The sequence below is a fragment of the Triturus cristatus genome, chromosome 3_2 (assembly GCF_964204655.1).
Source record: "Triturus cristatus chromosome 3_2, aTriCri1.1, whole genome shotgun sequence".
Lineage (NCBI taxonomy): Eukaryota > Metazoa > Chordata > Amphibia > Caudata > Salamandridae > Triturus > Triturus cristatus.
The window spans coordinates 1,169,946,219-1,169,962,816 of record NC_140584.1 but is presented as its reverse complement, the minus strand read 5'-3'; the positions used below and the strand labels follow the sequence as shown (position 1 = coordinate 1,169,962,816).

General features: G+C 43.1%; 1 protein-coding gene across 1 annotated transcript in view; it reads right to left on the bottom strand.

Annotated features, from left to right (window-relative positions):
• The window catches only part of LOC146859373 (sterol 26-hydroxylase, mitochondrial-like), a 251,638-nt gene that overhangs the window by 14,739 nt on the left and 220,301 nt on the right, over positions 1-16,598 (bottom strand). Inside the window, exons 6-7 of the mRNA XM_085650053.1 lie at positions 4,679-4,845; positions 976-1,057 (exon numbers count right to left, since the gene is read on the bottom strand). Of these exons, the coding sequence (XP_085506179.1) occupies positions 976-1,057; positions 4,679-4,845 (249 nt within the window). The remainder of the gene's footprint in view (positions 1-975; positions 1,058-4,678; positions 4,846-16,598) is intronic.

Genomic DNA, 16,598 nt, shown 5'->3' with positions numbered 1-16,598 from the left:
TTCTAATACCCCATTGGAGCCAGCTCCCAGTTCTATTACCCCATTGGCGTCTGCTCCCCCAGTATTTTTACAGCATTGGAGTCTACCCCCAGTTCTATTTTCTCATTGGAGCCTGCCCCCAGTTCTATTACCCCATTGGAGCCTGCTCTCAGTTCTATTACACCATTGGAGCCTGCTCCCAGTTCTATAACCCCATTGGGGCCTGCCCCCCAGTGTTTTACACCACTGGAGCCTGCCCCCAGTTCTGTTACACCATTGGAGCCTGCCCCCAGTTCTAGTACCCCACTGGAGCCTGCCCCCAGTTCTAGTACCCCACTGGAGCCTGCCCCCAGTTCTAGTACCCCATTGGAGCCGGCCCCTAGTTCTATTACACCATTGGAGCCTGCTCCAAGTTCTATTACCCCATTGGAGCCTGCCCCCCCCCCCCCACCCTCCAGTGTTTTTACACCATTGGAGCCTGCCCCCAGTTCTGTTATCCCACTGGAGCCTCCCCCAGTTCTATTACCCCATTGGAGCCTGCCCCAGTACTATTACCCCATTAGAGCCTGCCCCCAGTTGTATTACACCACAAGTGATGCCGTTTCAACAGGTGTTATTAGAAAGCAATTAACTTATGATGACCCTATGAGTAAAAGTCGACATTAATTACTCTTAATGTATCACTGTCTGAGTATATGATATTGCTGAGTGCTGCCTATAAGGTCACAGAATCCTTTGGTCGATGTAACATTGTAGTCCTACTTCTATGTTTGTGGAATGTCCAAGTTTTTTCAAAATATAGCCACCCTACCAATTATTACAAGAAACTCCTACCGAGTAAGTTAGCCAGCATTCTCACCACCAGTTCTGAAACCCAACAATGGAAGTTGATCCCTCAGACATTGAGGAAGAACGACTCATATCTCTGGACAAGTTCCCCCATCATTGCTCAGCCCCAGTCCTAAAGCAAAAACGGAAGACCAAATACAGACTTACATCTTTGGGGAAGTAATAATCTTCAATGACTATATCTTTCTCAATTCCAACCCTCGCATTTGCAGGAACAACAGGATACAACCTAGTCAATAATGAAAACATGAGTGATTAGAGAAATGTAAACTCATTTCGTTTCAAGAAGTCATTGCATGTAAAATGTTTGATCCCATCCATGCCCTCCCACTCCCTAACAATGTCCATGCTGCTAAATTCCCTCTTGAAACACCCTCTGAACCGGGATGAAATTTAAATGATATGAAAAAAGAAATGGGCGAGTCTTTAGTGAATCCCTGAGCTTTAAGAAGATGAGTCCCGAGTTGACGGATGAAAGAAGCAATGTCTGGAGGGAAGAGCTTTCAGGATGGCATGATCTGCCATCACTGTGTTTGTATCTTGATGTTAAAATAGCAATCCGGTTGTGTGCAGCGAAGCTTGGTTGTCTGGTTGAATGGAGGGGCGGTCGCAGTTTGGCGAGGCAGGATAGAGCTTGTCCATAAAGGGGCTTGTGCGGGAGTCATGTTATCCTGAATTCAATCTTCCTTGCATTGGAGCCAATGAGGCATCTTCAGAAGGCCAGCCTAACCCACTCCAAGAAAGACAATCCCAGCAATGATTGAGGTCTCTATGCTGTTTGACGCTGACTTAAGTGAAGAGACGAGCATACATGACATTGCATCGTCCGTTTTATAGGTCAGTGGTACAGGCAGGACAGGTTGCTATGGAGTGAAATGTGTTCCACTAACCCTATTCACTTAAGGATGCATTTTAGGCTTGAGTTAAAAAGTGGACCCAGATTATTGACATTATGGGTTTATTGAGGCCCATGAATGGAGCCATTGAGATGGGAATGGAGTGTTGGAACAAGAAGCAGTATCCTAGTGCCAGAGGCGCTGGCGAACAGCCAGTTGGGTGCATCCAGGTTTAACATTTTCAAGACACTCTTTGACTTTTAGATATGCTGGATCCTTGCAGACTCGGATGTGAATTTGTAGATTCTCAGCCTGCTTGTGGTGACCCACATTGCAGCCCTTGAAGATTTTTGCCGGTCGTAGCATTTCGATGTTTAAGAGGTTCGGAGACGCAGCTGAAGCCAATAGGCAACATAGCACATATTGGTTAAGAAGAATCTATTTTACCTGGTAAGACCTGTTTGTTAGGAACGAGTGAGGTCATTTAAGGGCCAGTTCAATGACGCTACAATCAGATGGGCATCACCCCAAGTGTGTGGTCCATGTAACCATGGCGAATACTGCCGCGACATTAGGGCCTTCCTTGTGAGCGGGACGGTGATTGGAACAATATTAACGCGCCTGATAACATCTGACTGCGCTGAGTCAGAGTTTATCAGGCCCATAAGTTCCATACAATTACGAGTTATTTCCTGAAAATTCTGAATAATATGTGGATTTTTTGCTTACTGCACCAAAATGCACATGTCCTGGTATTTACAGGGCATTTCCCTACCCCCGATAAATATGGGCATGTTTGCTATTTTTATTGCAATACTCTTAATTCCAATGTGTGCCATAGCAAGAGCCACCATACATATTAGAACTGAACAGCTAAATTGCAACGCAAACCTTAGAAGAAAAAAGGCACGCGCTTGTCTTTGGTCTACGGAGATGGTAGGTTTTCACGATGGTGACCTCCATATTTCCATACACTCGTTATAGCGTACTAAGGGAACAGAGGATGCTGCTCTGATCACCGATTGTAGGGTTTGGAAAGCAGGACGACCAGACATTGGGTGCTTGTTGGCAGGAGGCTCTGAGTCAACACTGCTCTTCTTCAATAGGGGAGAAGTGGTGAAGTGTTTTTTTCTGCTCAGGGACCGCCTTACGCTGAAGTGACAAATGGGTAAATTTAGTGATGAGGGGGTTGAGAACTGGTTGACAGCGTTTAGTGACCTTGCAAATTAAGCAGAATCATGTGCAACTGACCTAGCACACAACCTTGCTTATTTGCAGTTTTTGAATGTAGAAAACGTGGGTAAATTTGATGGAACAGGAAGTTGTTGCTCTGATTGGACCTGGGGGACATGAGCTGCAGCCATTTTCTGAGGGGTAAATAGTTTGTCATGAAAATAAGGTAAATACCTAAAAACTGAGATGAAGCTAGAGAGGAAGGAGTGGCAGGATATGTCATCAATTCACTGTTTGCATTTAGGAGCTCTTTGGCTGAGGTGTGCACGTTGTGCATCTTTGATGGTAAACGTTTGTGTCCTGTGTGGTGAAAACAGGAGGGAATGGGATGGGAGAAAGATCTAGATTCCCTCCATCATCTTTCCAGGGATTTGCCTTGGCATTTCAGAAAGTTTAGGTCATTGGAGAGTAATGTATGTTATTTCATTGACTGAGCCTTTCATGTGGCATGAAGAGTCATTATGTCAAGGGTGGCATTCACAGAGCATTATGAAGAGCTCATGAGGGCTTTAGAAGACCAGTGTGACTGGTACATGTGAACACATATCTGAGCACATTTTGATCAGTGTGGTACTCTGATGTCTGCCATGTTCAAAGGCCTACATTCAACCAAAAGTACTCTGTGGAGGCAGCACACTGCCTAATATTTTACCTTGTGAGATCTACAAAGCTTTCTTCATGGGTACATTTTCATTACTTCTGGAAAGCTAGGTGCAAATGACACCTGAGGCAGGAGAATAACAGGATGAATCACAGAAATAACTTTGTGAATTAGGTCAGCCAAAAACATACTATAATTCGAGAACGGTTCAGATTTTGACTTGCCCACATTGAGCACTATCCATCTTCTCTGATCTTCTTTTAAGTAACTGAGCAGTCTTTTAGATGCATGAAGGCTGACAGACCTGCAGCCACTCTCTCCACAAGGCTTTTCCCTTCTTTTTAAGCCAATGCAAGACTTCTTCAAGAAAAACAAGTGACCAAGATGACCTCATCAGGCTTCATTCACAAAGGTAAACTCACACCCATGTGTACATTTACTATTTTGGGTATTCACAAACTATGAATTTAATTTTACTAATAGTACTTTTACGACTGTGAAGACTCCCACTTGTGACTCCGCACATTCAAAGATGGGCCTGTCCTATCTTCTCGTTTGCAGAGTTCTTCACCCCGACAGCAGAATCCACACAGTCGTAAAATTACTATTAGTGGAATTAAAATCATGGTTTGTGAATACCAAATAAATAATAAACTTGCTCAAATGTGCACATTTACGTTTGTGAATCAGGCGCTTGTTCTTCTGGTCAATCATTTAATGCCAATTGTTGAAGAAGAACTCTTCTGCTTTAAACAGCTGTGCAGTGCAACATGTCAACATAAGCTATTTGGTTAATCAAATAAAAGATTACTCTACAAGAAATACTCTTATCAGAGAAATCCAGACTGGTTGGTAAAGTGATATCTGACAAATACTATTCCACCAATAGATGGTGACTGAACTGTTAATGATTGGACTTAAATACTATGATCAAGCATTGACGTCTTCAATTTCTCTTTGCACTCATTGCACGCATGTTATTCTATTTCTTCATTAGAAAGATTTAGGAATGTATGGTGTAATCTCTTTGATAGATTTCCAAATTTGTCAACAATATCTCATACACACTGCTATCCTAGGAATAATATCCAGATCTACTTGCTTCTCTTTCTGATGGCTCCCAATTTAAACATGTACTTGCCAAGGACTGCAGTCTAGTTTCTTCATACTAAGAGTTTACCGTAATGTCTCCTTAATAACTGCCTTCAGCAGGGGCATTTTGGAAATATCCTCCGCGGTAGGACTTCGGTCACCTGGTACCACACTGATCACCTCCTTGTACAGATCTTTCTGAATCTCTGGATCCCTGGCCAGGTGGTATAAGGTCCAAGTCAACGTGTTGGAAGTCTAGGAGAAAGGAGCAAAAATTAGAAGTCACTCCATGATCTGCTGTTTTGTGGTAAATATTTCATTACCGGTACTATTTTTTATGCGGTAAAGTCTAGTAAGAATAACTCAGTAAATATAAGAGGCAGAATCCGTGGTATTAGAGGTTTTAAAAGGCTTTATTCCTATACAAAGGAATACAATTCGAATTGCAGGCTTCTATTCCATCACCACGAAAGTTCAGGAAGGAAGGGCATACATTATTGACAGATAATCAGTTTTATAGGAAAATGTATTACAGTGAAACAGATGCAGGAGGCGTAACAGTTGATAATACAGATAAAATGTGCATACGTAACTAAAGAGGCGGACATATGGGTGTAATTTAATAAACGTCATCATACATGATGTCACAAGTGGGTGGATCCATAAGAGAATCCTGTAATGTCAGCAGAAATATTTGGCAGAGATGCGCGCGCAGCCGCATGACGTGTGATTGACGTGCAACTAGAGGGTGAAGGGGACTTGACATTTAGCTCTACATGTGGAGACAGAAGTCTGGGGGTCATGTCAACCTAATCCCAAATCATATCTAATATCCTATGTTTAAAGAACTGTGTTATCCAAAAGGAAAGGTCTCTAGGATAGAATCTATTCTATACTGACTGTTAATGCGTGTACAAGCGTCTAAGTGTCTACATGAGATGCGAGGGGGTAGGAATATTCCATGGTAACGGGGGCTATGAATTACTTGCATGAGGACAGCGAGGCCTGGCCCTTTGCACGGTAGCTGGAGGAATGTTTACCTAAACTACTAGACAGGAATGCATCGGATGAGGAGCGAAGCAGATAATCTTGAAGGTGAAATACAGTTTTTGGCAGGCAACAGGCTGGATCAGGCACCGTTAGCCGCGCAGGGAGTAGAACAAAGTTCATGGATACAAATGCAGGCTCAGACTGGAGCTTTCAGAGGCAGAAGGCAGGAAAAGGCTTGATGACAGAATTCTGGGCCTACTCACCTGAATCTGTAAAATGTGGAAAGTAAACCACACAAAGTCGGTGGCCTTTCATACTTAGGAATGGAATATCTGACCCATTCATGGCGGATCTGAAAGAGGACATGTTGACGGTGGACGCACATATATTTGCGTCTTCAAAACTGGAACTGGAGGGAACATACATGTACTTATAGCATGCACATGGAGCTGTTGGGGTCTACGATACGGGACATAACTGATCACAAAATTCATATTTCCTCATTCCCCTCCTTGTCCCCTACGGACCCTCAGGAGATATCGATCTTCATCAATCCATCGATCTGTTCATATAGCATCATTTGTTCTTCTTTCTTCTTCCGGGATCTTGAACGAAAACTCGGATGTGGGATACACGATGTGGCAGACAGACCACAAATCGCTGGCCCACATTGTAGACATAAGCAGCAACTGAATAGTATGAGAAAGCCAATACCTAGGAAGGATAGGATTCTCCATCCCCAGGCTGACAACACGCTCCAAAACCAACCGGACCAAGTCCAGGTGCCTGGACTCTGGTGTATCTGGCTCACAATCTTATGAAGGCGAGTTATGGCTTTATATACCGACGGCGAATTTTCTGGTATGAAAACGCAGCAACTTGATCCGATGACCCTACAAGCTCCGCCCCTATCGGCCAGGATGACGTCAAGGACAAGACGATTTTGAAGCACAACAATCCGCATAGCAGACTGCTCTTCTGTTAAATTGCCTAAGGCGGAAGTAGTTTCGTTCACTACTGCTTCAAGGGTTCTAGTTAATCTACGTATCAGCTTACTATTAGTGACTGTACCTATATAGGGAAAGAAACCTTTATTGAAATCTGTGTATTGTTCCCATGCTGTTTCAGTGTAATCGACAATTGGGAGATCTCTCTGCAGTCTATTGTGTACTAAATGGGTATTTCTATGATAATCAGGAGGTGCTAGGAAAACAGGTGGCAGAAGGAATGCTATGTAACAGGTACCATCCCAGTCTAGAGGTAGACGTATATATGCGGTCTGGCCACATATGAAGTAGGAATGACGGGAAGCTCTAAATGTAGACTTGCCTTGATCACTGAAATTTATTACAGTGGTGCATTTACTATGGCCCATGTGTATGGAACCATTCTTTCTTACACACAATTCCCCTTTTACTGGGAATACTGACATGGCGGGCAAGATTGGTGTAGCTTCAGATTCAACGTTCAGGATCATGAGGTTAAGTGTAAAATTACCTAATCCATATACTTCATTTTCTAGATCAGTTCCTGTTCTCTTGGGAAGTCCCTCCTTGTTAGGGTAGCAGACTTTAAGCAAAACTAGGTTCAGGTTTCCCCATACCCAGTTGTCTTGATAAACTGCGGAATTTGAATCTAGGGAATTAATCAAACTAAACCATGCTCCACAGGAGCCATTGTGTGTGAACGGATAGGGAAAGAGGGGCAAAACTCCCTTATAGTTCTGATAGGGAGGGAGTCGGCCACATATCCAACAATTTGTGGCATTGCTGGTCTGATGGGAATGATGTAACATACTAATGAATGTGTTATTGCGCAGCGCAAATCTATAGGACAATTCATGCGGAGGTAATTCGCTAAAAGAATGTTCTGCAGTTACATTGTAAGCACGCTTAAGAATAGGGTAATACATGTGCAATAGTATGCTGGAAATAATGATCAGAAGACTTAGAAAAAACAAAATTAATAATGTTACTATGCAGTGACTACGAAGTGATTTACAATACGCATGCTTTTTAAGCTGCATCTGTTGATTTCTTTCTCTATTCCGGTCTAGAGGATACATGTCAGAGACAAATTCAACCGATTCACCTTGGAGAGGACTTAAACAATCAAATTGTCTGACTTGCTAGACCTTAACTTCAGTTTATAAAGTTCAGAGTTTGTTAATTCAGCCAAGGGGAGCTTTGAGTCTGTCTGTGAGGGAATGCAGGGCTGAGCGTTCACACTAGATGGTAGTCCATAAAATTTCTTGATATGAGTGCAACCACCCTTTACGTCCCTCAATCTTCACGGCTGTCCTCGTAGTTAGTAGAACCAATTTTGGCGATGTCCATCTAGGCTCCAGTTGGGTCTTTCGGTCAAAATTCCTGACCAGAACCAGGTCGCCAGGAACCACGTCATGGGGCTTCACCTCAGTATTATCGGGAAAAGCTGCAGCTACCTGTGAATGACAAGATTGTAGTGCAGACATCAAGGAAGCCAGGTAATCTGTCAGCATATTACAGTCAACATCAGTGATTTTGCGAGGTATAGGCGTCCCCCACATATTTGGTGGTCTACCGAAGATCACCTCGTATGGGGATAGCCCTGTTCGAGAATGTGCCACCATTCTCATGTAAAAGAGCGCAACTGGTAAGGCTACTATCCAATCGACACCTTTTTCCCTACATATTTTGGACAATCTAATTTTCAGAGTTTGATTATGGCGTTCCACAAGACCTGCTGCCTCGGGATGTCGGACACAGTGGAATTTCCATTGGTAGCCTAACAAAAGGGAAACGTGTTTCATTAGTTCGGATGAGAACGGCTGGCCGTTATCTGAGTAGACAACACGTGGTAAACCGTACCGTGGGAAGAATTCTCGAACTAACTGTTTGGCAGTAGTCGGGGCAGTGTAATCTGAAACCGGGTAGGCTTCTGTCCAACGGGAAAGAGCACAGACAACTACGAGGACATATTTGAATCCTCGACATCGTTCCATCTGGATATAATCCATCTGGAGGGCTTCAAAAGCATGATCGGGAGGTTGAAATCCACCCTGCTCTACGGGGATGCTTTTACCTGGATTAAACTGACAACATATCATACAGGTACGAACTTTTTGCTTAGCTGCTGCTCGCAAGTGTTTGTTGAACCAAATGTGCTGAATGCTGTCTAGCATAGCTTTTTCTCCTAGGTGCGCTGGACTATGTATTGTGTTAATGATGACTTGAACCATGGAGTCGGGAAGAAACCATATAGATTTTTCCTTCGTCATCCATCCTTGATCTGTTTGGATCCCTCCTAATTCAGTCCACTTCTTTATTTCTTCTGGTGTAGCATGTGTCTGTATGTCAATTACATCAAGGGCGGGATCCTTAACTGTCATGCAATGTGTTGGTGTCGGAACTATTGTCTTTGTCGCGTCAGTTGTATGAGTCTGATTCTGAGCAGTCTGTTTAGCTGTTTTGTCAGCTAGGTCATTACCCTGAGAAATGATATCGGTAACTTTTGTATGGGCTTTGCATTTCATAATCGATATTGCAGTAGGTAGATGAATCGCGTCTAATAGGGCTTGAATGAGGGGTCCGTGTTGGATGTGGGCACCGTGAGAAGTTAAATAACCTCTCTCTCGCCACAGTACGCCGAAGTCATGGACGACTCCGAATGCATAACGTGAATCTGTGTATATGTTGACTTTCTTATTTTTGGCTTGAGTACAGGCTTGTGTCAGAGCGATGAGCTCTGCTGCTTGAGCTGACAAAGTGTTAATACAATTTGTTTCAATGACGTCAGTGTCTGTTGTAACTGCGTAAGCGGCCACTAATTCTCCTGTACTTGTTCTCATACATGACCCATCTACATACAATGTCAAGTCTGGATCTGACAAAGGGATATCTGTCAAGTCTTGTCTGGGTTTCGTCGTGATAGTAATGACTTCGACACAATCATGTGCCAATGGATCGACCGTAAGTGGAAGAGGTTGTGTTACGTCATTGATTATAGGTTTTCCTGAGAATCCAAGGGAAATATTCTGCGAGCCTGAGAGGGGTGCCCCTGGAACTTCACTGCGTCTTATAGTTGTTCTGCTTGCCCCTGTATCAAGAAAAAACTTTCTGTCTTCCCCTAATAGTTCACTATGTACATAAGGTCCCTCTTGGTCTACAGGAACCTCAATAAGGGGTAAGCCAACTTCCCTCTCTAGGCTATTTCATGTATATCGCTGATAATCGGGATAATCTGCTTGTGCATACTGATACATCTGTTGTGTCGTTGCTTGTGTTGCAGCAATAGGCTGCGCTTGTGGTGGTGCTACGGTCTGTTGTGGAGCTGCTTGTTGCGGAGCTAACCTAGGTTGTGCATGCTGAGGGATTTGTTGTTGATTCTGATCCTGTCTAGGTGGACGTGGTCTTTCCTGGGTTCTACCTGTGGCAATATTATGTTTCAGGACTGGACAATCGTGTATATAATGACCTTGTTGTTTACAATAGTTGCATGTCCCTTTCGTTGGACCTGCGGAATCACCCTTTTGATGACCATCGGCTGGAACTGACTGTGCAACAAGCATTTTCATTTTTGTATCTTTCATACGTCTTTGTTCGTGTTCTTGTTCTTCTCTAATTCTATTGTGATGATATTGTAACATCTGTAACATCTGTGATGGGGTATTACCTTGCCAGGTACTTTCAAATTTCAATACTCTATTCTTGACTTGCAGCAGAGAATTTTCAACTAATTTTGTCACAAACAGATGTGGATATGACTCACTACTGGCTTTTATGCCACTATTTATACCAAAACATTTTTCAAATCGGGAATAGAAATCACTAGTGTCTTCATCTGGCTTTTGTTTACAGGCTGATATTGCACCCCAGTCTTCCTTTTTCGTAGTTAATAAACGTGGCAGTACCTGCACTAGTAATCCTGGTAGTGCTGTAGTCTTTTCCCCAAGCCCTGCTCCTGCAGCTCGGGCCCTTTCTTCGTTTTCTAATGCTGTCCAATCTATCTTTTGGTCTCCCACCTCCCATTCCTTTTCTTTGAGTTTCTCATAAACACCGGCGGGTAATAGGACTTTTAATATTTTCATAATGTCGGGGTAGGTATACTCTCCCATGAGTAACATGTCTTTTATTTCACGGTGGAAACCTGCTGGATCCTTGTCATGGCTGGGTACTACTTTCTTCATTTCTAATAATTCCAGTTTAGTTATAGGCGTGTACACAAACACGCGTGTAAAGTTATTACCGTCACCTCTGATTGGGTGAACCTCACGTAACGGATTCTGTCTATCTATGTGATACATTTTTCTTCCCATGATGGGAACTGGAACGTGTTCTGGGCATACGAAAGTTAAATATTGGTTTAGAAATTCTAGAATTTCTTTAATCAAATCAGTACCTGACCCTCTCCATATATTCGTGAGTAGTTCTGTCAATATGTCAGGTAAGGGTCCTGGATCGGAGTGTTGGCTTTTATATAATATAAGGAGGTGTTGAATCATGTATATACTAGCTAAACACTGTTCGTATGGATCAAGATTCAGAAACGTATGTGCAAGTACATCATCATTGTATTCGCTGGGACTGTCAGCCCATTGTACTGCTGACCTGGCTAATTCTTGTTCGTCCATGGAATCGAGCATGTGGTACCCCCTTCGATCTCGGAGTAATTTATCAGCGGCTTGGAAAAGGTGTTCAGGGGATCTTGTATTTAACATAGGGGTTTGAAAATGTCTATTATATTCTGGACGTATCGGACGTATCGGATCATTAAAACCTCTAGTATTATTATGGGGTCTTCCTCTACCTACATAAGCTATCGTTTCTAATTGTTCTGATTCTTGCTCCTCCTCTTCTTCTGATTCTACTCTGTCTGTTTCTCGTCTTTCTTTATGTATTCGTTCTACTTCCTTGCGGATCTTTCGACACATGGCGATTATACACGCCTGTCTATCATGTTTCTCTTCTGATATGTTCTGACCCCATTTGGCAAGTCTTTGCATGGTATCGTGATCTGCCCCAGGCCTGTCTTGATTCCTAATTACGCAATTTATGAAAAAACGTAGTAGTTGTCTTTGGACATCCACTTTCTGGTATTCCATAGCTTCGTTAATACTTTCTGGACCTCGCCCTGTTTGGACAAAGCGATATATATTGTCTAGGTGTTCAACCATTCCTGGTATCGTCATTAAATATAATGTAGCTCGTCGTATACGTAGCGATGATATGAGCAATTTGTCCTGTCTACCTGGCACTGGATCGTATCTACAATCCACAAGCTGTTCTTTAAACATGTCGGATGTCGCTAATTGAGGTGTACGTTGGAGTGCTAAATCTCTAAGGGTCTGTTTATTTCGCGGCGGTGTGGCAAACATGTCCGTCGTACCTCCTGTAGCACCATCTGCGGTGCTGGGCAAGAAAGGATTCGTTGGATGTAGGATAGAGATTGTAGATGCGGGAAAAACTGTAGAAACGGACGAACCTGTGGGAACTTGTGTAGGAGTGTGTAGTTGCGGGGATACAGACGGATGCTCTTGGTGTTGAACACCATCGGCAAGCGGTGTGTGTGGTATGGCATTAGCATACTCGGGAGCTACGTCATCTAAATAGGAGGAAAGGAAAACGTCCTTTGCTGTTTTGGGATGTGTTTTGGGATGTGCTTTTATCGGGAGCAATGGAGGAGTTAAGTCATTTGGTATTTCCGGGGTAGCCTTAGGTAACCCTTCGGCCAGAAGAGGATACATACCATTCATAAGAGTGTTTCTTTGTCTATCTACTTGTTCTGAGTTTACTCGGGTACCTTCCTCAATTAATAGATTTTCTCGGGTTTTATTTGAATTCTCTCTACCTTTCTCTTCCTGCCTGAGCGCTTTTTCTGTACGTCTATATGATTCTTTACGCCATAATTCAATGGCATCTTTCTGTGACTGTCTGGCTTTCTTTTTCCATAATTCTTCTTCTACTCTCATGATGCAATCTGCATCCCAGGTCCCCGCTGCGGGCCATCTCTGACTTTCTGGCAAATCCTTGGTGTAGTCCACCCATAAATCAAGAAATAAGACGGCATCTAGGCCATGTTTATGATACATAAAGTACCCTGGAGTGTCCCTAGGTGGGATGGGAACAGCTTCTTCGAGTACACCTTTTCTAGTTTTGATCTGTCTTAGTTTCGAAAAGAGCGGCATTTTTAGACCTTATTACTAGAACACACTTTATACAAGGAACACAATAATGAACAGTCATTCACACCACAATATATAGAACGTATTAAAACATTTAACACTTAACAGTTTTAACGAACGATGATAACTAATAGAAAACTAGTTACTGACATAATACTGACATTTAGATAATACTTATTTATATGCAAGACATACTAGATATACTGCTAAACAGTACAGATACACTGCTGAAACAGTGCAGACCGGATTTGTGTACCCAAACCCGTCTTGACCGGCACAGACTATGTGCACGTTAAATGCCTCCCCGGTAATGGTACTCACCGGGTAGCTCGGAACGGAAGGCCTCGGAAACGGAACTGAAACTGGACCGGACTGGACTCGACTCGACTGGACTCGGAACTTCGGAACCTGGCGGGCCTCTGTATACCTCGGATCTTGCTCTCTCAGCTAGGCTCTGGTCGGGATACTTCGCACTTCTCACCGCCTCGTCTGGGTGTTGATCGCAGCCTCAGTCGCCTCCGCTTGGCCGGAGGGAGATACAGGAAATCCTGCAGGTACGCGTTTTTGTCCGTTCAGCTGTGGCAGGAGACCGGGCCTGCAACGCACCGCCGGCGCGTGAGATGAGAAAGTGTCCCTGTTCGGGCGCCAATTTATGTGGTAAATATTCCATTACCGGTACTATTTTTTATGCGGTAAAGTCTAGTAAGAATAACTCAGTAAATATAAGAGGCAGAATCCGTGGTATTAGAGGTTCTAAAAGGCTTTATTCCTATACAAAGGAATACAATTCGAATTGCAGGCTTCTATTCCATCACCACGAAAGTTCAGGAAGGAAGGGCATACATTATTGACAGATAATCAGTTTTATAGGAAAATGTATTACAGTGAAACAGATGCAGGAGGCGTAACAGTTGATAATACAGATAAAATGTGCATACGTAACTAAAGAGGCGGACATATGGGTGTAATTTAATAAACGTCATCATACATGATGTCACAAGTGGGTGGATCCATAAGAGAATCCTGTAATGTCAGCAGAAATATTTGGCAGAGATGCGCGCGCAGCCGCATGACGTGTGATTGACGTGCAACTAGAGGGTGAAGGGGACTTGACATTTAGCTCTACATGTGGAGACAGAAGTCTGGGGGTCATGTCAACCTAATCCCAAATCATATCTAATATCCTATGTTTAAAGAACTGTGTTATCCAAAAGGAAAGGTCTCTAGGATAGAATCTATTCTATACTGACTGTTAATGCGTGTACAAGCGTCTAAGTGTCTACATGAGATGCGAGGGGGTAGGAATATTCCATGGTAACGGGGGCTATGAATTACTTGCATGAGGACAGCGAGGCCTGGCCCTTTGCACGGTAGCTGGAGGAATTTTTACCTAAACTACTAGACAGGAATGCATCGGATGAGGAGCGAAGCAGATAATCTTGAAGGTGAAATACAGTTTTTGGCAGGCAACAGGCTGGATCAGGCACCGTTAGCCGCGCAGGGAGTAGGACAAAGTTCATGGATACAAATGCAGGCTCAGACTGGAGCTTTCAGAGGCAGAAGGCAGGAAAAGGCTTGATGACAGAATTCTGGGCCTACTCGCCTGAATCTGTAAAATGTGGAAAGTGAACCACACAAAGTCGGTGGCCTTTCATACTTAGGAATGGAATATCTGACCCATTCATGGCGGATCTGAAAGAGGACATGTTGACGGTGGACGCACATATATTTGCGTCTTCAAAACTGGAACTGGAGGGAACATACATGTACTTATAGCATGCACATGGAGCTGTTGGGGTCTACGATAGGGGACATAACTGATCACAAAATTCATATTTCCTCAACTGACATGCATCCTGTACTGCAGGCAACACACTGGTAAAGGTTATCAAACTTTACAAACATGAGTTGTTGTCATCACTGTTTGAAAATATCTCAAACTCAACAGGCCCAATTGTTACATTGAGTGTACGTTATTTATTTTCATACATTCCCTTTAAGAGTCTTGTTATTTTCCAAATGTCTTTGTTATGCCAGTTTCCCTCCCTTAGTTCTGGATCATTGTTGTAATCAAAGAATGATCCTCTGTAGGCAGGTCACATAGGTTTTAAGATGAAGTTTATTAGAAGATAATTGTCTCTGTTACAGGTTACAGATGTCATATAAATGAGGGAGAGGTGTGGCACAGCGGCCAGAGCGATTGATCCCTGGCTCACTTAATCTCCCTGACGGCCCCCAGCCCCTTGACACCCTTAAGGGGCTGATATTTTTGCGCTTTACAAATAGGAATTATTATTATTATTATTATTTAAACGCCATATCAATGCCCTACCAATGCCTCCTGCTGCTCAGCCTGCTCTCCAACTCTCTATTAAGCATCTGCTCTTTACACTTGGGAGGTTTAACAGCTTCATCTTCCCATTCCTGATTGTTCAAACATATTACAATCCCCTTTTCTATGTCACTCTCTAACACACACTTGACACACGCCGTTTCCTTTGTGGGCCCAGCCTTACTATTGAACTGAGATACTCCTTTCTTCCTCTCACTCCTACAAACATGTGAAAAGTGTCCTTTGTACCCACAATTGTTACATTATTTTCCAAAAAAGGGCAGTGAGGTGATAAAGCCCAATGGTTGACACTACCACGCCTAAAAGAAGTAAAACATTTGTCATGCTTGTTCCCAAATGGCACATTTTTCCGGTCTGCATCGTCCATCACAGCACACACCTCTTCTGAAGATTGAACACTCTTCACAGCACCATCTGGCACAGATTGCATCCACATTTCTGACTGTTCTATGGCTTTAGCAGAGGCAACCGCGTCTTGTAAATATGGGTCTCCCATAACCTACAGACGTTATTGTACTTTTTTCATTTTTAACATTCACTATAATCTGATCCCTTATCATTTCCTCAGAGGTAGCTCCAAAACTGCAGTGTAAAGCGAGACCCCGCAACGCCGCCAGAAAATCATTCCCGTTGAGCTCAAATGTGTTCAATGCCAAACTGGAGGAAGGCTTCCACCTAAGTTGCATTCGTAGCAAAGCCTCTATCCATACATTACGCTCCCCTTCTCCCTGAGGGGGAACTGGTGGCAAAGTTCTAAAAACCAACGGGCCTTCAGGCCCTAAGCAATGAAGAAGTATGCTCTTCTTCCTCTCCGCACCCATACGTTTCCCATCAATGGCTTTCATGGACATGAGGAACTTCACCTTCCACCTTGCCCAAGGTAAAGGAGCACCCCCTTACATTGTAAAAACTTTGCAGGGGGTTCAAACTGTATATGTCCACCCTCAAATTACAGTAGAACATGCAAAAATATAGGTAGTGAGAAGAATAAATGAGGCTTTAGAAAATGGAAAATAACACTAATAAGCCCATGCTATTACCCATGTACAAAGTAAAACGTCTGTTGTGTACATCAGCGGAATAAAGAAGACTCCAATGTGCACATTCTAAATAACAAACGAGGGGCGTTTATATGCATCTTAAAAGACTTGTAAAGCGGTTAAAAGTACCTGTTTCCAGCTTTGTGTATCGAGTGGCGATGAGTGGACACGGTACCTTCTACTTATCGACAGTACAGGAGTGGTACCATTTTTGATTTGGATGTGATTTTCCAAAACCTTCAAATGCATTTTTAGATTATATATTGAAGCTCTTAAACCTCCCACGTGTAAAGTGCAAGTGCTTAATAGTGAGTTGGACCTTATGGCGGACTTAGGGTCTCCTTGAACTATAATTACTGAAGAGTATTTCCTACAATAGTTTGGAGATATTAGAACTGTGGGTTAACCAAAAGAATCGTATATTTTGGCACGAAGTATTGATGGGTCTAATGTTGAAATGAGT